The sequence below is a fragment of the Sorex araneus genome, chromosome 11, assembly GCF_027595985.1.
Source record: "Sorex araneus isolate mSorAra2 chromosome 11, mSorAra2.pri, whole genome shotgun sequence".
NCBI classification, from domain to species: domain Eukaryota; kingdom Metazoa; phylum Chordata; class Mammalia; order Eulipotyphla; family Soricidae; genus Sorex; species Sorex araneus.
Genome location: NC_073312.1, coordinates 51,668,366 through 51,692,054, shown reverse-complemented (window position 1 = coordinate 51,692,054; position 23,689 = coordinate 51,668,366). Strand labels below are relative to the sequence as shown.

General features: G+C 35.9%; 1 protein-coding gene across 1 annotated transcript in view; it reads left to right on the top strand.

Moving 5' to 3' along the window:
• PTEN (phosphatase and tensin homolog) overlaps positions 1-23,689 on the top strand; it is a 103,857-nt gene that overhangs the window by 62,192 nt on the left and 17,976 nt on the right. The window contains exons 6-7 of the mRNA XM_004607499.3: positions 1,601-1,839; positions 21,055-21,196. Of these exons, the coding sequence (XP_004607556.2) occupies positions 1,601-1,839; positions 21,055-21,196 (381 nt within the window). The remainder of the gene's footprint in view (positions 1-1,600; positions 1,840-21,054; positions 21,197-23,689) is intronic.

Here is a 23,689-nt window from a genome sequence, read left to right as displayed (position 1 = left end):
TCCCATATGGTCCCCCAAGCACTGACAAAACTAATTCCTGAGTGCAGAGCCAGGATTAACCCCCGAGTGTCGCTTGGTGTGGCTCTCCTCCCCGAAAACTGACAGAAAAATAAAATGTTTGATATGCGGTCAGCAATAATACAGTGGATAGAGCATTAAAAAAAAAATCAGAATAGTCTAATGGAGATTTCTAAACTAACAATAAAAGGAGGACAGAATCATACTTACTTTTGAAAACGTTATAAGAAAAAAGCAGAATGATAATTTATGAAGGAGCTTGACCTAAAAGGTAGGAAAGACTGTAATAGTCCAGGTAAAGTACTACACCTCATAGATGAGAGCAGGGGGCTGTTTAAGTGGGTTTTTCTTGGTTATTGTAAATCAGTCTTTCTCAGAGTTCACAGAACTTCGTTTTGTTTTTGTGGAATCACTTGAACCATGAGAATATTGGAATGTTGAGAAGCTTGAGGTGTTGCTGTGATAGTTTGAAAGAAAAACTAGGAGCCATGAATTAGAGACTGATGCAGTTGTTAAAATCTAGATGAGGCTATGAGATAGCCCAGAGGGATGCAGCATATTTTGCATCCAGCAAACCCAGGTCCCACGTGTGGTCCTCTAGATACCAAGCCAGGAGTAGCCTCAGGAGCACCACCGTGTGTAACCCCAAAACCAGATTAAATAAATGAAATTTTAGAATAGACTTTCAGATGGTTGATTTGAGTTGAAGCAATAAATGACTGGGAACCATTTTAGAGTCAGTAAGGTATCTTCTTTTTTCATGAATTTAGTTAGACTAAGGCTACTGTTTTTTAGGCAAATCATACTATGTTTGAGGTTTTATATCTTTAAGTAGACATTTAATAGGTTTTCCATGGAAATTATTGTGTTGCAGTGAGAAAGTATAGATGGAGTGACAGTCCAGTCAGCTAGATGACTAAATGAAAGCAACCATGATGACTCCCTGTAACTGATCTGTAGAGGGAAGTCTGTCACACCAAGAGATTTAACTGCAAGACCTGTATCTTGACTCTAAGGAACAGAGAACTTTAGCTTTATTAATAATTCTTGTGAAAATGCCAAAACTTTGTTTGACATACTTTGCTATAGTTTTACAAATAATATTTTAGTATTTTATAAATGGCTTTAAAATCACGTAAATATAACACATTTGCAAAACATCTTTATCACTTACTAGCATTTTAATTTATAAAAAGTATAAATTACACTCTTCTAAATTTTTCATTCATAGTAATTTTTGATACCTTAGAGAACATGTTTTATGGTGGCACAGTATTGTAAAAACGTTGCTCCTATATTGAGAAATGTATTGAGAACCTTGACAAAAGGTCCATGTTATTTTTCATTTTGGGTTTACCTCAACCAATTTTTGTTACCATTCCATAGCAGTATATTCCATATAATAGCTCTCCTTTCTAATGAATAGTTTTGAGTCAATGATACTGTTTTTCATAAGTAAAATTTGAGACAATTTTTTTTTTAATATATGTTCAGTTCATAGGCAACATAGGTAAAGTGAAATTTATTTCAGTAAACAATTAAGGAGAGATTTCTTATTCTGAGTTTATCTTTTTCACTATAGTTGCACAGTATCCTTTTGAAGACCATAATCCACCACAGCTAGAACTTATCAAACCCTTTTGTGAAGATCTTGACCAATGGCTAAGTGAAGATGACAATCACGTTGCAGCAATTCACTGTAAAGCTGGAAAGGGACGAACTGGTGTAATGATTTGTGCATATTTGTTGCATCGAGGCAAATTTTTAAAGGCACAAGAGGCCCTAGATTTCTATGGAGAAGTAAGGACCAGAGACAAAAAGGTAAGTTGTAGTTGATGTTTTTTCTTTTTTCAATTCTGAAAATTTAAATTAAATTTAAATATATATTTAAAAACATATTTTGGTAATCCTTATATCTTTATTCTAAAGATTTGATCAAGTATACTTTAATAGTAAATGAGCAAAAGACTAATTCCATTTACTTTATCTCTTTATGCTAGCAAATTCTATATCTTCATGCTAGCAGTTTCATATGTTGGAAGCTAATTTTACTGATTAACTTTTTTGCTTATTTGGCCTCATAAAATGCTTACAAAGTTCCTAAAACAGCATATTGAAAGTAAGTTTTTTTAAAAAAACAATTAAATTTGATATTTTCAAAGTTTGCTTGAGATTAAAAGGTTTTTAGATTGATAACTTAGATGCCTTTACCAAGTCAAGTGTTATCGTTTACTCTGTATAAAGATTATGATTTAAAAAAAACAAAAATATGCTTTTATATAAATATTACTTGTAATTAAGTTTAGTTACGAATCTCCTTATTCAAAACACTAAAGACTGATGAAAAGTGACAAATGTGATATGTACAGTAATTTGAAAGTAATTTATGTATTTGCAAAAATTTGTAGTAATTTGCAAACAGCAAATTAGGGAGAACTTCTACAGTGATTTTCTTTTTGTCTCTTCTTCTTCTTTTTTTTTTTTTCTTTTTGGATCACACCCAGCGATGCACACGGGTTATATCTAGCTCATGCACTCAGGAATTACTTCTGGCGGTGCTCGGGGGACCATATGGGATGCTGGGAATCGAACCTGGATTTGCCGTGCGCAAGGCAAATGCCCTACCCGCTGTGCTATGGCACCAGCCCCATGTTCTTGCATTTCTTGCATTTTGTTTTGCTTTTAGTTTTTGGACTATGTCCAATGATGCTCAGGGTATACTCATTGCTCTGCACTCAGGAATCACTCCTGGCAGTGCTTTGGGGGACCATATGGATTGGCTAGGGTCAAATCTGGATTGGCTGTGTGCAAAGCAAGAGCCCTATGCACTGTGCTATCTCTCTAGCTCATGCTTCCATTTCTGATGAAGAAATTTTATATACTTCTTTGTCTTCAAAAAGGGGAAAACTTTAACCCATTCCAGATATACAGAAAACCTCATTTAGAGAGTTGTTGAGGTAGACATTACATCCTTATGTGATCATATGTGTTTTTTTTTTTTTTTCTTTTTTTGGTAGGGAGGTATTTTAGTTTTAGGCCACACCTGGAGGTGTTCAGGGCATTTATTCCTGGCTCAGTGCTTAGGGATCACTTTTGGTTGGGCTTATGGAACCCATATGCAGTGTTGGGGTTTGCTGTGTTTGCCAGTACTATCTGTCTGTCTATCTGTCTATCTGTCTCTCTATCTCTTTTTCTTTCTTTTTCTTTCTTTTCTCTTTCCCCTCCTCTTCCCTTCCCTCCCACCCTCCCTTCGTTCCTATAAACCATTGTGAATTACATAGTTATAAAGTTGTTCATGATTGGGTTTTGGTCACACAATGTTCCAGTACCCTTCCTCTCATTAGTGTACATTTCCCATAACCAGTGTCCCGAGTCTACCTTCTTCCACTCTCTATCTCATCATTCCCGTCTTTCTCCTCTCTGGCTTTGGGCATTATGGGGGTTGCAGTACAGGTACTGAAGGTATCACATATATCCCTTTACCTACTTTTAGCACTCAATTCTTGGCCAGAGTGATTATTCCCAACTGTATTGTCATAGGGGGCCCTTCTCTATACTAACTGCCCCGCTTTCGCAAAAGCTTCCAATTGTGGACCAGTCCTTTCCCTCACTTCTACTGTCCTTAGGTAATTGGATTTTATCTTTAATTTTCTACTGGGTAGTTGCATTGATTTTTTTTTCCACTCCATCCTTATTTAGCTCTTGTTTTACTTGTCTTTTGTGACTTTTAAAAATTATGTCAATATTGGGTACTGGAGCAATAGTACAGCGGGTAGGGCATTTGCCTTGCACGTGGCTGACCCGGGTTCGATTCCCAGTATCCCATATGGTCCTCTGAGCATTGCCAGGGGTGATTCCTGAGTGCAGAACCAGGAGTAACCCCTGTGCATTGCCATCTGTGACCCATAAAGCAAAAAAAAAAAAAGAAAAGAAAGAAAAGAAAAAAATTATGTCAATATTCATTTGTGATAGTTTGTAAAAGTTGATCATTAATAAATTGCCTTACATTTCTGCATATTTTGTATACCCTGGAATGATAGTACTGAAATGAATTCCAGAGCAGAGGACTGGAGATGTTGACTTGGTTCATCTCTTCAGGGAAACACTTGCTTTTACTGATAAAAAATATAGAAGGTAAATTGTTCTACACTTTGAGAATAAATGTTGGGCACATGGGTTAAAGAGGCTGAATTAGGAGAAAACCATAGAAAGTGGGTCAAATTAAAGTACAGTTATAGCAGTGGTAGTAATTTAAAATAGGGTTAATGAACAGCCAGCATTTTGATAGTTAAAAAAAAAATCAGGTAAAAAGAATTTGTAATAGATACTGGGGAAATGATTCAAAGGGCTGGAGTGGATGCTTTCCATACAGGATCCCAGTTTGATCCTCAGTCAGCACGTGGTCATCAAGCACAGAGCTGTGAGTCACCTCTGAGCGCTGCTGTGGTATGGGCCTCAAACAAACAAATTATTTAGAAGAATCTTTGTATTGTGGAGCTAGGACACTAGATTAAACTAGAGGTTTAAAAACTGCATGTGTAGTATTCCTTAAGAAATATAACATCTATAAATATCTCCAATAAAATTAAGTACAGTATACACAATTTTGCTTCACTGTATCACTGTCACTGTCATCCTGTTGCTCATCAATTTGCTCGAGTGGGCACCGGTAACGTCTCCATTGTGAGACTTGTTACTGTTTTTGGCATATCGAATACACCATGGGTAGCTTGCCAGGCTCTGCTGTGCGGGCGAGATACTTTTTGGTAGCTTGCCGTCCTCTCCGAGAGGGGCAGAGGAATTGAACCTGGCTCGGTCGCATGCCCACTGTGCTATCACTCCAGCCCCCACAGTTTTGCTTATAGTTCTTAATTGCACTGAAAATTATCTTAGCATAGTAGTTTTTCTCATTTGTTTTCATGTAAAAATCAGGTGCAAAGAGTGATAAATTTAGAGATGCATATTAGCCAAAATTAAATTTTAGTTTTCTCAATAGTAGTGAAAAGGCTGCTTTAATTTGATTGTTAAGAAAAATGATATGTTCAAGCTATGCCATTGTCTTTCACTTGGTAACTTGGATGACACCGTTGATAGCTAGTCAGTTCTCACTTTGCTTTTGGTTAAAACAAGTGCTGAAAGCCCTATTGCATGGGAAAATGGGAGCAAATGTAATCTGTAGAATCTTTTGCCAGATGGAAAGTAAGCTTGTGTCAAGAAAGAAAGATAGGCCAAAAGGCACATGAAAAAGTGCTCTATAAGACTAATTTTCTTGGGGATGCAAATGAAAACAATGAGATACCATCTCATGCCACAAAGATTGGCACACATCAAACACCATGAGTGTTGGCATGGATGAAGAGAGAAAAGTCCTTTCATTCACTGCTGGTGGGAATGCCGATTAGTCAAACCTTTCTAGAAAATAATAATCTGTATGACTCAGCAATACTGCTCCTGGGAATAGACCTTGGGACCCAAAACACAATGCAGATAAGCCATCTGCACTCCTGTGTTCATTACAGCACTGTTCACAAGAGTCAGAATCTGGAAACAATCCAAGTGCCCGAGAACAGATGAATGAATAAAGAAACTGTGGTACATCTACACAATGGAACATTATGCAGCTGTTAGGAAAAATAAAGTCATGAAATTTGTTTATACATGAATGTACTTGGAGAGTGCCATGCTAAGTGAAACCAGAGGGAGAAGGACAAACAGAATGATTGCACTCATTTGTGGGATATAAAAAAAAAATCCAACAACATAGTATTAGAATAATGCCCAAAGATGTAACACATAAATACAAGGGCTAGAAGGACTGGTCCATTGTAGGAAGCTTGCCACAAAGTGGTAGGGTGAATGCAATTAGGACAGAAGGGCAGTGATAGTTGGAAATGATCACTCTGGACAAAACTGAGTTGTGAGAGAAGGTAAAGTGATATGCATGATACCCTTTCAGTATTGTAAACCATAGTACCTAAAAAGAAAATGAGATAGGAGTGGAAAGGGGAAGGAAAGGAGGGAGGGATAGAGGCTGCAGGGGTGGAAAGCAGGAGGGAAGGAAACTCAGTCATGAACAGCTTTATATATCTCATGATGATTCCATAGTTTCCAAAGAGTATTCACAAATCGAATTTTTAAAAATTGTATTACTGCTATATTTGATGAAAATTAGTAATTGGGTAACTGAGTAATAGTTTGAAAGGAAGTAGTATTTTTCAATTCTTACATGACCTGCTCCATGGTATAAAATCCCGATCTTTTTTTTGAATGCACAAAATTATTTGGTAGAGATAATATTCTGGTGTTTCATGTTCTAACCTACAGATAATGTTTGATGATTTCTAAGGAATTTGCCTTAATTTTTAGTTGTGGCTGTATTTCTTTCTTTGACATTAGAGCCAACAACTCCAAAGGGTGATTTGATCTGTTATTTTAAGTTGGGAACAAATAAATGTTTCTGCTTCTTTTCTAATTAAACTTTGCTTTCATGTCTTCAAACTTTCTACTTCATCCTTTCTCTTACTCATCTACCCCATACTAATGCGTCCGTGTACTGTCTGACATAGGTGCTTCTTGAGAAAAGTTGGTCATTTGCTTTTGATAGTGAAATCTAGATATACAAGAAGTATTTGGAACATTCCATACTGTCATGTTTAGGGATCAAAAGTGAAAGAGACTGGGATATGAAAATCACATACTTAGTATGAGTGAGACTCGTGTTTGAGCTGTAATCATTCACAAACACACAAAAATCCAAGAATAAATAAACTTCATTATATTTTGTCTGTTTCTAGCTTAAGTTTGAGCCAAGAGAAATTGTCATTTAAAAAAGTAAGGAAATATTTTAATTTGTTGGTGGGAAAATATTTCAGTGATCACAGCCTTTATAATGGATAATTTTAAGAGTTAATGAGATAGTTTTTATATAAAAGTTAGAAAATTTCATGAGGCAATTCTCTTTGTAGAGGAAGGATATTTGATGAAATGGTAAGCCGTATGAGATGTTGTGAAACAGGGCCAGAGTGAAGAGAAACAGGACAAGTATTTATGAAAATGAAATGTATGAGAGCAGGAATGGGGTGGGGGTGGGGTGATGGGAGAGAAGCTGGGGGCACCAGTGCTGGGGCATGCACACTGGCAGGATGGGTGTTGGAACACTGTATGACTGAAACCTAATCATGAACAGCTTTGTAAAGATCTACCTCGGTGATTTAATAATAAAATCTTTTTTAAAAAAGGAAATGAAATGTGAAGTCTGTAGTGTCACTTACTATAGAAAGGTACTATTTATTTATTTATTTATTTTCCCTGAGTAATGATATTTTATTTTATTTTATTTTATTTTTTATTATTTTAATTAATTTATTTTTAATTAGAGAATCACCGTGAGGGTACAGTTACAGATTTATACACTTTTGTGCTTATACTTCCCTCATACAAAGTTTGGGAACCCATCCCTTCACCAGTGCCCATTCTCCACCACCCGTAAACCCAGTGTCCCTCCCACCCTCCCCAATCCCATCTCCCCCCCACCCCACCCTGCCACTGTGGCAAGGCATTCCCTTCTGTTTTCTCTCTCTAATTAGCTGTTGTGGTTTGCAATAAAGGTGTTGAGTGGCCGCTGTGCTCAGTCTCTAGCCCTCATTCAGCCCGCAACTCCCTTCCCCCACATGGCCTTCCACTGCAATGTAGTTGGTGATCGCTTCTCTGAGTTGAAAAAAAAGGTACTATTTAATTGTACCTTTTTATCAGCAACAACTGCTTTAAGCATAGCTTGTCTTCCACCTTCATTTAATTCAGACTCTCTCCCAAGTAAAACGTGATGAGAAAATAACTGGAAGAGAGTTCTCTCATAGTGTTTTGTTTTGTACTTTGTTTTTTGGGCCATACCTAGTGATGCTCAGAGCTTACTTCTGCCTCTGTGCTCAGGGATCAGTCATGCCTTGATGGGATCTGGGGACCATGTGTGGTCCCAGGGATAGAAGTTGCATGCAAGATAAGCACCCTACCCTACTCACTGTACTATCTTTCATATGTTGTCTTAGAATGTACTTAGTAAAATTGTTGTGCTTAGTTTTATATAATATGAAAACTCAGTTAATCTAGTTTACATTAATCACATATAGTGTCTTAGAGTCAAATCATAGAGATCTATGTGTAGTGCATAATTGGTTTATCTAGAGCATGTTTGAGATATACTCATACCTTAATTGTACTACTACCATTATCTTTGTGTTTATTTACAAAGGCGAAAAACGTTTATGAGTAAATACTATGGGAAAAACTTATTTTACTAATTTTAATAAAATTATTTTGCTTTTTCACTAATAAACTGTTTCACATGCCATTTGTGTATATAAAATTACCTTAGAAAGCTACTTACAGTGAATAAAAGTCCTTATGAAATTTTATTTTTTGCAGGAATTTTTCATATTATAGGTATAAAATTAGACCCCAAGAGAACATGCTTTGATTATGATTTTTCAAACAATTGACGACAGCATTTTGAGTAAATGTGAATCTCCTGACAGGCTGTTGAAATTCTTTCTACACTGTCAAGTTCACAAGCCCTAAAATGACAAAAGAATTCTGAGACATTTCAGTTACCCCTGAAAGGGTCAAAGATTATGTAATGCAGATGAAATTGGTCTATTTTGACAAGGCTTCTCACTTTATACCCATCTTTATAAATGCTGTGGCATTTAACGATCCTTGATTTATTATTATTATTATTATTATTATTATTATTATTATTATTATTATTATTATTTTGCTTTTTGGGTCACACCCGGCAATGCACAGGGGTTATTCCTGGCTCTGCACTCAGAAATTACCCCTGGTGGTGCTCAGGGGACCATATGGGATGCTGGGAATTGAACCCGGGTCGGCCGTGTGCAAGGCAAACGCCCTACCCGCTGTACTATCGCTCCAGCCCCAACGATCCTTGATTTAATTAGAACAAGGAGAATAGGGGTTGTTGATCTTAAAATACCATTAGGCTCCCTTAAATTCTTTGCAATTTAATTGTCCCTAAACTTTCAAATATATCACATGTACGTAATAGACTGCTAGTGAAATAATATATTTTTAACCTTTAATTGATATAATTATTGTCATCTTAAGAAAACTTAGCTGGGTATAGTAAAGCTATTGTTGTATGACTGTGGAATTCTGTCAGAGAATACCTTATAATATAATTGGTTATCCCAGAGTACTTTTTTTTTTTGAAACATTTGGTATTAGATTTATTCCTTTATCAATATTTCATCTTGGATTTAATCTGTGATTTCTGTTTAATTCTAAGTCACTGATATAAGAGATTTATACATTACATCCATTTTTTATATTATGAAATGTTTTTAATGTTATATCAATTTTAATTATAGAGAAACATTACAAAGTTAAAAAAAATTTTTTTGTGTGATATTTATTTAGCAACAGAATGGTTTTTTTCGTATTCCTCCTTTCCTTCCTCCTTCTCCTGCTTCTCTCTGTTTTGATCAAAGAAGTGCCAGTTGTCATATTTTGGTAAAGAGTTTGTAGACTTTGCCGAAACTCTCCTCAAAATAATTTGGCCCAGAGTCTTGATAATCCCTCAGTGGACTTGGTACAAGTTATATTACGTAGTGATGAGCATCATCCGACCATAAAATAGGCCATTTTATTGGTAATACCCAAACAATACTTTTAAGTTTTGAATGTTGCCAAGAAGTCAGAGTGCAATTAATACCTCCTTTAATGAAAAACCTGTTTCAAGAGCAAGATAACTGCTAGAGGGAAGGAAGATTCCTTCTATCTTAATAATTTATAAAGCAACAACAATATTGTTATAGGAGGCATGACTGCATATTTAGTTTTGAGCATGTAACAAATTACTACAAAACTCATTTATTATTATCTAGTTCTACTTTCCCCATGAAAGTATCATATAGGCCTGACAGTTCTTAGGAGTGATTGCATGTAGTCCAATGCCTCTTCCTCTCTGTATCTGTACTTATGTTTTATATTTATAATAGTGAACTTAAAATATTTTTTATAAACCAGGGCTGGGCTATAAACTGAGATAGTTCATGTGGAAGAGCATATGCTTAGTATTTGTGAGGTCCTTCATAATGCATGCTTTCCTTAATGCCAGCATCATGGTATATGACCCTGTAAAATATTTCTGTAAACTGGACAAAGAATGAAGACATCCTGGGGCTGGAGAGCTAATACAGGGGTTTATGTGCCTACCTTACAAGCAGACCCTTGTTTGGTTCTGGGTACTATATATGATCCCTAAGTACTGCCAAGAGTGATCCCTGAGCATAAAGCCCAGGAGTTAGCCCTGAGCATCTCATTATCCTTCCTGCCTCCCCCCAGAAGAATTTAAGCATTCTATGAATTATCATGAGTATGTTTATGTATTTTGGAAGAATGATTAGGTAATGTTTCTGAATTTAACATGACAGTTTATCTCAAATATTTCTAAAATGGTGGTCATGAAAACATGCAGTGATTTTTTTTTTTAATTAAAATTTTAGGACAATTAGGGCAGTTAGAAAATTGGAGGTTTTTTTTTGCTTTTTGGGTCACACACAGCAGTGCACAGGGGTTACTCCTGGCTCTGCACTCAGGAATCACTCCTGGCAGTGCTGGGGGACCATATGGGATGCTGGGAATCGAACCTGGGTCAGCCGCGTGCAAGGCAAACGCCCTACCCGCTGTGCTATTGCTCCAGCCCTCGAAAATTGGAGCTTTTTACTTTAGTTATTGAAACAAAAGTATGAGATAAGTTTATGTATTTTATGATATATGGATACAAATCTTATAGTAATAATAGATATTAAGTTTATTGTAAACACTTCTAAGAGAGAAAATTTTCTAGTTTTTCTGGTTGACTTTCATAGCTTAATTATAGTAATAGACTATTTTTTACTATATTACCTCATATAATTATCTAGTGAAATTTTCTCAATTTTCAACAACTAAAATAAGATGTAAAAATTTTAAATTGAATCACTGTGAGATACAGTTATAAAACTTTCATATTTGAATTTCAATCATACAATGATCCAACACCCATCCCTCCATCGGTACACAAAATAAGGTATTTTTATTTTTTTATTTTTTATTTTTTATTATTTAAATTTATTTATTTTTTAGTTAGTGAGTCACAGTGAGGGTACAGTTACAGTTTCACACATTTTTGTGCTTGTTTTTTCCTCATGCAGTGTTTGAGAGCCCATCCCTCCTCCACCAGTGTCCATTCTCCACCACCAATGAACCCAGTATCCCTCCCACCCAAAATAAGATTTTTTTAAAATCCTCTTTTCCACCTTTTCAGAAAGTTCCTAATAGAATACTTAAGTTTTTTTCTAATGTATTCTCTGATATGGCAGTTTAAGCCTCTTCTCCAACTATACATTCATAAAATTTTAAGATTTTGCACTGTGAAAACTCAGTTTTCTGACTAGGCTCATTCTAAGTGATAGCAGATCTGTAAAGATAAGTCTTTTCTAGTCCATTTATCTATGTAATTCAAAATTGTATCTTCTAATCTCAAATCCAAGTATTCTTTTTGTCACATTGTTTTTCTAACAAGTGTGTTTTTTTTTTCTTTTTAAGCTGTTTTGGTTCCTAAAGTGAAAATAGAAAATTAGGGTTTGGAGAGATAGAACAGTAGGTATGGCTCTTGCTTCGCCTATGACTGACCAGCATTCAGTTCCTGGAAGCACATATGGTGCCCTGAGCCTACCAGGAGTGATCACTGAGCACAAAGCCAGGAGTTAAGCCCTGAGCACTGCTAGGTGTGACCTCAACTTTCCCCTACCTCTCCAGAAAAAAAAAAAATTCTTTAAAATATAGTTGCTTTATCATAAGAAACTATGGTTTCATGTCATGGAAAACCAACTTAAAATAGCATAAACAAAAGGGCAGACACTTACTGACTTAATATTTTCCTAAAGCTCTGGCCTAGATCTAGAAGTTTTAACAAACATCAGGCTCTCTCTTGTCAACACTGTTCTCTAATTTGTTTTCAGGCAGTCTCTGTAAGTAAGGGCAAGGTATAGTTCCTAGATGTTTCAGGTTTGCATTCAGTAAAGCCGCATGAAAAGAGACCCAAGATTTGAGGAAAAATTCCAAGATTAGTTTCTGGTTTACCTAGATTAGGGCTTGTATCGATTCCTCAGCAAACACCCTGGCCAGAAATGTGGAACACTTAAACCAATACTAAAGAATGAGGCCTGTTCTCTAACTGCCTCACCGTCTCAGAATGATAAGCCTTCCTGAAGGAGATGGATTATTGTGCTGGAAGAATATCAGTTGTCTGCTTCAGATTATTCCCAGAGATTCTTTGGGTCATGAACTATTATTTACTACATTACTTACAGTTTGTATCACAGAACTGAAGTAATCTAATACTCTTAACTTTGGAGAGTCATTGATTAGAGTTCAGAGTTGTTGAGTGCCTTCATATCACATAAATAAATTACTGCTTAGGTTTTAGATTTAAAAAGCCCAGCACACCTGAATAAAATGTGTTAATATCAGATTTACATTATGTTTAGATTTTGGGTTTGAACAAAATGATTATGAACACTCACTTTTTCTTAAAATAGAGGTGATGGTATCCATCTTGTAAAATTATGATAGTGTTAGGGATATTGTGTTTGACATACAACTTAATAGATAATAACTGGTATATGTTATCTTTTATAATAATCATTCCCGGAATTGTTTCTTCTTTTGTGAGTTACTTGTTTATTATTTTACTGTTATCATTCTGAAAACTCAAGAAAACCAAAACTCAAAAAAAACTTCTGAATTCAGTGTTGAACATGACATTGAAATATATTAAGCAGAAACTGAAGAGAGAAAGAAAAATTGCTATGAAAGGAGCAAAAAGCAGGTAGAAATTAGAACATGGAGGAATGGCGTAGAAGTTATGGCACATTATTTTGCTGGTCCCAGTTTTATCTCTGGCACAGTGTTGTTTCTGGAGCATGACTGAGTGTCAGTCATGGACAGTTTTTAATAAAATGTTACAATTGCTCCTCGCCTTGGCAGCCCCCATTCACAGCTGGGATGATCTAGGTAACGCTTGGCACCACAGGGACTGGGCAGGACTATATTCCTGGGCCCTGACAATGAAACTAATAGCCTGGTTGGTAAGTATTGCCAAGGCTGGCATTTTGTCACCTGACCATTGCTTGAGAGCCCACTTCCCCCTGTCCCTGGTTGAAAAATAATGACATATAATAAAAATAATCCGTAAAATGTTTTTGCCACCCATGAAAATTATCTCTAAAGGAATGGAAATATCCAAATACCACTTCTTGATTATAATTCAGTAGAATTAGATTTTCGTTTATTTTATTTTTTTGGACCTCACAGGTACAAGGCAAGCACTCCACTGGGCTTCCGTGGCTCTGCCTCGGTCACCTTTTCCAGCTTAGCTAGACCTGGAGAGTCTGTGCACCTGCAGAGTGGCCTCTCCAATAGGGTAGACAAGTCTGATTGGGAAGAGAAGGGTCACTTAAGTTTTGCATATCATTAGTGTCTAATAGAATGACAAAGAACCATTTGATCCTGGACTCTTTTGGTTCTGGGGTGGGGAGGGGGTTCTGGGGTGGGGAGGGGCGTGGCACAGAGGCGGGATTGCTTTGCATGTCTGAAGCCCTGGGTTCAGTCCCCCATCTCCAGCAATTTTGTGTTTAAGACTTAAGACATACCATGGAGAACATGGCAAGTTACTGAGAGAATTTTCCTGCCTACATGGGAAGCCTGGCAAGCTTCCCGTGGTGTATTCATATGCCAAATACAGTAACAATGATGGGTCTCATTCTCCTGACCCTGAAAGAGCCTCTAGTGTGGCACTGTTGGGAAGGACAAGTAAAGAGAGGCTGGTAAAATCTTAGGGCTGGGACGAATGAAGACATTACTGGGCCTGCTTGAGCAAATTGAGGATCAATGGGATGATAGTGATAAATAGATATTTTTGGTATTGGGGTTAACCCAGGGATGCTCAAGGGTTACTCCTGTTTCTGCATTCAGGCGTTACTTCAAGGGGATGTTCAGGGGACTTATGGGGTTCCAGAGACTGCACCTAGGTCAGCAGTTTACAAGGCAAGTGCTCAAACCTGCTGCAAACTCTTGCTCCATTTTATAGGTATATTTTTGGAAAGGTTTAATTAAATCAAATCACCATTTGGAAATTTAAAAATCTTGAACACTTTTGGGTCAGGGATAAACTATAAATTCATATTTGAGATCATTAATCTAAAAGAAGATTAATGAAAAGAAAATATAAATTGGTGAATTAGCAAACAGTCAACCATTTGAATTAATAATTTTAAGCACATGAGCATATAATACTGCCAGTAAAATCAATAAAGGAAAACAAAAGTACTAGAGATGAGAAAAGAGTAAATGAATATTTGAAATGAACAAGTTTTTTGTTGGTGTTGGTAGATTTGAGAAAAGAGATAAAATGAATTAGAATATTTCAGTAGGAAATGAACAGCTTTTTTTGATACTGTTTTTGGGTCATACCTGGCGATGCTTAGTACTCCTGACTGACTCTGTACTCAGCAGTCACTCCTGGTGGGGCTCAGAGAACTATTTGGGTTGCTGGGGATCGGCCTGGATCAGCCACACGCAAGGCAAATGCCCTACCTGTGTGCTACCTCTCTGGCCCAGAAGTGGACAGTTTTTAATAAAATGTTGCAATTGCTTTAAAGTATAAATCATATATAATTTTATAATGTAGAAGCCCTCCAGAAGAACCAGTGTGAAATGCATTTTTAAGTGATTGCTCTCAAACCTTAAAGCAACAAATAATTTAACTAAATTAATTAGGGTATTGGAAAATTTGTAAAACTTCCCTGGTGATTGCTTACCAAAGCCTTTATAACTAATCTGGTTTTTAATAAAAGTACAAAAGTAAGAAAATAGGTTGGCCAAAAGTAAGGACATGTGTAACAGAGTTGTCAGAAGTAAGATTGGAAGAGTTTGTAACAGAGTTGTCAAAGGTAAGATTGGAAGAGTTGGGCTGTCTTTTTGTTTTGTTGTGGAATTATGTAATGTGATGATTTTACTCTTATTTGGATTGCATCCAAGAAATCTGGGTAGTGAAAAATAAATAAATTGGAAGGGCTGGAGAGATACAGCTTAAAGGGCTACTGCACATGCTTTGCATATAGGCTCAATTCTAGGATTTACTGGGTCTCTTTAGTACCACTGGGAGTGATCTCGACGTAGTGGTTCAGGGTTATCCCCAACAGCCCACCCGCCAATTGGAGAAAATATTATAGTTCATAGAAACTATCAGTTATTAGCAAGATTTAGGAGGTCACCAAATTAGAAAGCCACAGGAAATTAGAAGTGGTATTTTGAGAGGATTTCAGAGTCCGAACCTGGATTTTGGTGTTGGAATAGATGTGTGGAATCAAATATGATTATTCTGCCTGTGCTTTAACCTCTGGTATGTATGCATTTTGTGTGTGTGTTGTGTGTGTATGTATGCACATGTTTATGTATATTTAAGGTAGTTGATACACTGACTGATAAACAAATCTCTTCCTCACCTTACCATTGTACCTATACTATGGTGCTAGTGGTTGAGTATAAACTCTGGAACTAGAGTGCTGGCATGGAGTCTATTTCTATTACTTATAAGATACATGTTTTTATCTGATCTATAAAACAGTATTACCAGTAATGCCCCTCTTTTAATTTAAGAAAAATTTCAGAATAATGCAGATAACACAGTGAAGGTGTAATGAATAGTGGTAGTAGTGGTTTTAGGCTCAGGTGTTGGAGCAAGTAGTGTGTTATTTCACAGAAATAAATGGTAGATTAATGCAAGGATATGAAAGTTTTGATTTGGGGCTATGTGATGTGCTTTTGAGATTTTGAGCTAAAAAGATAGAGCCAAGTAATAGGAATTTTTGTAAATTGGTGTAAAGTCACATTGAGATATAAAACTTTTTAAAGTAAGTGCAAAAGATTGATAATTATTATACATGGATGATTTAAAGAAGAGAGATCTAAAATAAAAGTTTTGAGGTTTGTCTATATTTGGGGACAAGAAGAAAGACAGGGGCTGGAGCCATAGCACAGCGGATAGTGTGTTTGCCTTGCACGCGCGGCCAACCCAGGTTTGATTCCCAGCATCCCATGTGGTCTCCCAAGCACTGCCAGGAGTAATTCCTGAGTGCAATAGCCAGGAGTAACCCCTGTGCAATGCTGGGTATGACCCAAAAGAAAAAAGCCAGCCAGCCAGTAATGTGAAGAGAGATTCTTTGGGAGAGTGTGTCCTGTGTCCTAGGGCCATAGGAAGCAAGACTTTTTTTTTTTTAATGGCACTTAAAAAGAAAAACTAGGATTAGGAAACAGCAGGAAATTTGGTTTTGAAAGCACTAATGACTACTAAGAAATCAGTTGTATAAAAATGGTTTTCTGTGCTGTAAGTAAAGACTTTTCCTTGAGTGTCCTCTACTGTATGCAAAGAGGATGTTTTAGAGTTTAGGGTTTTGGCTTTGAATTGTTAGCTGCTTTTGGATAAAGACTGTATTACTTGAGCTTATTATTAAGAGGAGTCAGCTTTTACTGAGCTTTTATTAAGAGAATTAAAGCAAAATGCCAGAGAGGTGATAATAGAGAAGTTGATAGAACAGAACATTTGTAAAAATGAAGAGGCACTTCTATAAAATATCAGGAATGAAAAGATGGAAGAAGCAAATTTTTTTTTTCTTTTTTTGGGTCACACCCAGCGATGCACAAGGGTTACTCCTGGCTCTACACTCAGGAATTACCCCTGGTGGTGCTCAGGGGACCATATGGGATACTGGGAATCAAACCCAGGTTGGCAGCGTGCAAGGCAAATGCCCTACCTGCTGTGCTGTCACTCCAGCTCCCAAGGAAGAAGCAAATTTTGACTGACTTCTGGGTTCCTACTAAAGTATGAGCAGAATTCATAGATATTTGGAACAGGATAGAGAAGTGGGGTGAATAGAGTGCTGAGTCTTGTGATCAAGAGTATAAAAAGTTGTTGAATGATATGGGATGCGTAAGTCTTAGTAAAGAACTAGATACATGGACTAAATAGGAGAAGAGCATCAAGAAAGTAGCCTTCACTCCTGGCTTATAATCTTGAAGGAATTGAAGACACTGTTGACTATTTGAGACAATGGTTCTAGGAGTGTGGTACTCTGATAAACTAAAGATTGCTAAGTTAAGTTGTTTTGAAACATATATGAGGAAAAAAAGCTGATTAATTTTTTACAGCAGAAAAAAATTGAATAGAATAGAACTGTACCTTTGGTAGACCATAAAAATTCTTGGTTAGAAAATAATTGGTTAGAGAATAAGATAATTTTATTTTTGGTTAGAGAATAAGAAATTTATTAATTTTAGTATAAATGGAAATAGGAATATTTGAAAATTTTTCTTTAAAAATTTGAAGCAGTACTTTAATCTCTAATAGCTTTAGGTGAGACCCTTTTTCATATGTGTAAGCAATTTTTTTGAGATCGGTAAAATAACTTTTTTTTTTTTTTCTTTTTGGGTCACACCCAGCAATGCTCAAGGGTTACTCCTGGCTTTGCACTCAAGAATTACTCCTGGCAGTGCTCAGGGGACCTTATGGGATGCTGGGAATCGAACCTGGGTCGGTCGCATGCAAGGCAAATGCCCTACCCGCTATGTTATCGCTCCAGCCCCAGTAAAATACTAATTTTTTTGATTCATTTGTTAATTTTGAAAGGTACTTGAGGGGCTGGCAAGATAATATTGTGGTTAGGACAGTTAACTTTGCACTTGGTGACCCCACCACATATAATCCCTGAGCACTGCTGGGTGGCCCAAAGCACAAATCAAAAAAATATTTGAAATCCAGTTTCCATATTCAAAGTGTTACACATGATTTTACAGGAATTACTGTTTTCAGTATATGCATTCATGAAGCATTTGTGTTAGAAATTGTATTGTCAACTTAGTGCAGACATTTTAATCATTTTATTTCAAATCCTGCAGTTAGCACTATTCACTGTATTGTTAATTAAAATTTACTAACTTTATTGTGGCTTTAGAGAGCAGATTATTGTGTGGGGGAGATACTGAAGTTGATTTCATACACATTTGGGCCTTTTAAGCTTTTTGGTTCTTTTAATCTGTACATTCTGAATTTGAGGTATTGGCACAGGTTGATTAAAATTTCAGAGTTAAAACACAAAATCCCGGGGCTGGAGTGATAGTATAGCAGGTAGGGCCATTTGCCTTGCACGCGCCTGACCCGGATTCGATCCCTGGCATCCCATATGGTCCCCCAAGCACTGCCAGGAGTAATTCCTGAGTGTAGAGCCAGGAATAACCCCTGAGCATCGCTGGGTGTGACCCAAAAAGCAAAAACAAAAAAACCCACAGAATCTCTGGGCCAGAGAAATAATGCAGTGGATAAGACACTTGACTTGCATGCCTAGCACCAAATATAGTCCCAGCAGAGCACAGCTTGGTGTGACCCAAACACTCTCCGTCCCCAAAAGTACAGAAACCCTAATTGTGTAAAGTGAAAATATTTTTATTTTCCAATTGTCCTTCTAATTATTTTTCTTTGAATTGTATAATGTTAGTTCAGCTCATATATAAACTACTCATCTAATAATGTTGACAACTAATTGATTCAGACATTTTTTATAGTTACCTATAAAATTAGATAAAAATTTACAAAGTGTGTATAAACACAGATTGATATTATTAGTCACTTGTACATGAGTATAGATGTGAAGCTTTGAAAACCTTTGATTTCATACATATCAAAAGAGATTTCAGTTATTTCACTACACTCCAAGCAATTTGATAACTTAATCTTCTTGTGTACTTGCCTTGACTTAAAATTTTTAAAGTCTTGTTTAATTTTTGACTAGAAAACAAATTTTCTTTAGAAAATTTTCCCCTTCTGTCTTCTGCTTCTTTCAACCTGGCTTGTAATTCTCTATTTTATCTTGATCAATGTGAATGGCAAGTTATTTGCTGGAATGGTGTAAATAATGTATATATAATAAACAGTTTTAATTATGGGTATAAGGCAGGAGGGTGTTTAATGGTGATGGGTTAGAAAAAGCTAAAATAGTTTATTTTTTAAAAGAGAGACCATTTTTAGTTTAAACTTTAATGATAAATTTTATATTCACTTTGGTAGCAGTTCTTCAAAGTAATACTTTATTATTGTTCATTAAGAAAAATAACATAGAACCAAAATTCCATGTTTATCAACACCACACTTAAGTATATACAGAATTTTCAGAAATTTTAAATTAGACTTTGTATAACATTTTCCAGTTTTAGCATATTTTTGTGTAACCGCATTTGGTGTTTGATCCTCCTGAGAATCCTGTGGAAAAGGTAGGGTGTTTTTTAATAGTCTTCATTTTTCTGAGGCCTTTGTTGTGATTTTCAGTATTTAGATCTGAGTTTAAAGTCTAAATGTGATCTTTGCACTATGGTCAAAATCTTAAATTGTTTGTCCTGATTAAAATGGCTTTTATCTTTTAGGAAATGTTTTGTATATTGTAGTTTAATAAAATTATGCTAACATTAACAAAAAAGAAAAAAAAGAAAAACTTAGGCCAGGGATGTAGCTTAGCAGTAGAATACTTGCGTTGCATGTATGAGGCCTAAAGTATAATCTCTGACACTGCAAAATAGAAAACAAGACAAACACAAAAACCTACTGAAAATACTATATATATTCTGGCATCTAACATATTTGTCTGTAAAAATCACATAAGTGAACTATGAACTATGTGCTTGAAAGAAGAGAGATAATTGGTTTAAAGTTTGAAAAACATTGGGGAGATTCAGATGTCAATAATAATTTCGGAATATTGCAGGGCTGGAGAGATAGAACAGCCAGTAGAGTGTTTGCCTTGTATGTGGCTGACCTGGGCTTGATTCCTAGTGCTGTATATGGTCCCTTGAGCATTTCAGGAATAATCCTTGAACACAAGAGGCAGGAGTCGGCCCTGAACACAGTTGGGTGTGCTCAAACCACTCACACCCCCACCCCAAAAGCAAAGAGAAAAGAGTATTGTAAGATTTTTTTCTCCTTTTGTGTATACTTTTAAGGTCTTGCATATTACTTTTAACTGCCAAGCTTCTTAATGTTACTTGCCTTTTATTTTCAAGTTAAATATTTGAATTTTTCTGGTTGCATTATGTATTAGGATAAGAAATCTCAAAAAAGTGCTCTAATGTTTCATTTATTCGGCATCTTTAGTGAATGTGTGGCCTCACAGTGAATTTTTTTCTTTAGGTAAGCTAGTATTCCCTTTTAAGTGCTACCTCAATATATTTCTGTATATGTGTTTGAGAGTGAGATGATAGCATTCGTAATACTTAAAATTTATAAACATGATGTATTTCCCTTGTTTATTTAATAAAGAAATGTATGTAGCTTGGGCACATCTGTAAATATTTGTTACAGGACTACTGATACATTTATGTCAGCTAAATCTGTTTTGTGATTGAGTGTCACCTTTTCTGGATACTATTGCTGCCTTTTAAAGACTACGTGCCTTTATGTAGTATGCTGATTTTGATGTGCTTTCCTGGAAAATGGGTGACCAAGTTTTTGAGGAATTGTGTGTTTATAATAAGAGCTGTAAACCTTGGAGGGAGTCTTTCATGTCAAGCTGAAGTACGGAGGCCTTTGACACTTATTTGGGATAAGCAGTGATCTTGATTTATTGTGTTTATGGATCAAAGCATTAGTATGGTTGTCCAAATGGGTTTGTAATAATTGTATTCTAAGGGAGAAAATTTGTTCTGGTATGTTCCTTTGTGTTGATGTTGATCTAATTTACTCTGTTATTGAGTTATATTTAAATATTAATCATTAATCACTTGATCAAATTTCTAATGTATATGTTTTTTGTGGGTAAACCCAGCTGCCATTTATAATTTAGTGAAATAACTATAACGGAACTTTTCTTTTGAATTTGGCTTTTCTTTTCTTTTCCTTTTTTTTTCCTTTTTTTTTTTTCTGTCCACCAGGGAGTAACTATTCCCAGTCAGAGGCGCTATGTGTATTATTATAGCTACCTGTTAAAGAATCATCTGGATTATAGACCAGTGGCACTGTTGTTTCACAAGATGATGTTTGAAACTATTCCAATGTTCAGTGGCGGAACTTGCAGTAAGTGCTCTAAATTCTCATCCTTCCATGTATTGGAATATTTTTCTTAATGTATTTAGAAATTTATTTTTTAAAAAGTTTAGAAGAAAATTTACAACATTTAAAAATGTTTTCAGGAGTGTTATATTTCTGAATTATCCAAATGAATTTAGCTCAGTTCTTTAATACTTTGGACTAAGGTGGTCAAGAATAAAGGATTTTAATGTTTTTCAAACCAAATTATATCTATGAAAAATATCTGCTGTAATCTTCAAATACAGCTCAAATTCTGACAAGCTGAGTAATAACTTATTCCCATCAGTGATCTAACATGAAGTTAGTAGTGGGATTCATCAGTTTACTGGGCTAGAGCAAGGACCGGTGTCTTATTACATTAAGAACATTAGAAATTGACAGCAAGATGAAAGAAAATGGACAATAAAAGGACAAATTGGTAAGACGTGGTGACAAGCTGAAGTATATGGAGTAAATAGGTATGAGTCACAGTATTGATTGTTAAAGAAAACGTGGATTTAAATCCAGTTCCAGTGCTTCTTGTTAAAGTTCCAGGTACATCAACTTTTTCTCTTTGTGTTTACTCATGAATAAAATGAAGATATCTTAATGTTGAAAATTTTCTAGATTAATACTAACTAGAGCTCATGTCATTGATAGCTGTCCTTAATTTATTTCTCTCTAATACTAACCTCACTAGACCAAAGCCAGTCAGTCTGATCTTGTTCTTATTCTGTCCTACTTTTATCAGAGTTCTTAGCTAAAATAGTCAAGGGAAGATGAAATAAGGCAATATTATCCAGTCCTCTAGGAGACTTTACTGTTGCTATGGTTTTTCCATACCAAGTTTTTCTATTAGTTTCTACCTTAGAAGTAATATATATATATATAACTTTTTTATGAGTCTGGCAAGATAATAGAATAGGTGGATTGTTTGCCCTGCACGCAGCTGACCTTGGTACCCCATATGGTCTCCCAAACCCTGCAAAGAGTGATCCCTAAGCATAGAATTAGGAGTAAGCCCTGAGCATCTCTGTGGTTCGCTCACCCCCACCCCACCACCAAACAATAACAAAAAGAGTATGTTTTATATATTAAGAGTGCATTTTTTATTTGTAGTTTCTCGAGGACTTAAAAGGTAACTCTTTGGTTGAGGACTTGTTTTGCATGTGTGAGACCCTGGGTTTGATTCCTATTTACCCGATCCCCACCCCCTATCACTTTAACACTTCTTTCAGTATATTATATTGAAATTAATCTTTCATGATATTTTTTAGTAGTTGTAGTTCTTAAATTTTGCTTCCTAAAAGCACTTAAATAATTTAGAAAATTTCTGTCCCTCAACTTAAAAGCTTGAAAATTAATTTCTTGGTGTTACTTATCTTGGATAGGTAATGCTCACCATCATCAGATCTTTTTAGAGCAAGGCACCTGTATCAAAGACAAACTTATTAATATAGCATGTGAAGGCTTCTAAGAGATGTTACTGAAAGGGCCACGATGTGACTCAATAGTAAAAGTTCATGCCTTAAATGCATGAGACTTGGGTTTGATCTCTCTGATGCTGCAAACTAATAGGGACCAGTGAGATAGTATAGGGTAAGGCACATGTTTTGTGTGTAGCTGACCCATACGCACCACATGGTTCCTCTGTGAAAGGCCAGATGTAGCCGTTGATGCCCCTGGGCACTACCAAATGACCCAGAAAATCCCTAGCACCTCATGACCAAAGCAGCACTGCATTCTTGGGCTCCCTCCTCACATTAAACCTCCATACTGGTTGGCTGAGAATCATCAGGAAAGCCCCTGCCCCTCTGAGCATCTCTTTGGAGCCCCCCAAAAACTAAGTAAGAGATGTTATTAATGCTTTGATCATCTCAGTGCAGATTTTAAATGTTGTTGGATGCAAGGCACTGGATTGTGAGATGTGACTAACTTAAGAACATAACATCATAGAAAAGGAAAAAGGAAAGAAATACACAGGCTCTTCCTATAGTATAGATACCAACACAGGAAAAACTTTCGGGAGATAAGGAGAGAGAACATTCAGTTTATTAATTATACCTAATACAATTTTTCACATTGACCTCTCCAGCAAAAATTCTTATCACTTCTGGGCCTTGCCTGCATTTAAATGAATTATTATTATGGTTGTTTCCTAGTGTTTCATTTAAAAATTACTGCATACTGAAATATTTTTTAATCTTTATAATTTTTAGTTGTCTGTTAGACACTGATTTAATTGTGTAGAAAACACTTATTACATAAATAGTATACAATTATATATAAGGTTATATATCTAGGTTATAATTGCCATATTCAGAAAATAAATTTTGGGAGAGTTTTCATAGTTTTGTGAAGGAAGTTCATGTCTTCTTGAATATTGGAGAAAGCAGCTTAAATGAGTATTAAATCTGAAGGAAATAGAGGCAATGAGAAACTTCAATTGAAGCACATTGGGAAGAAATGCTGGCTAAGAAATTGACAGACAGTGAAATA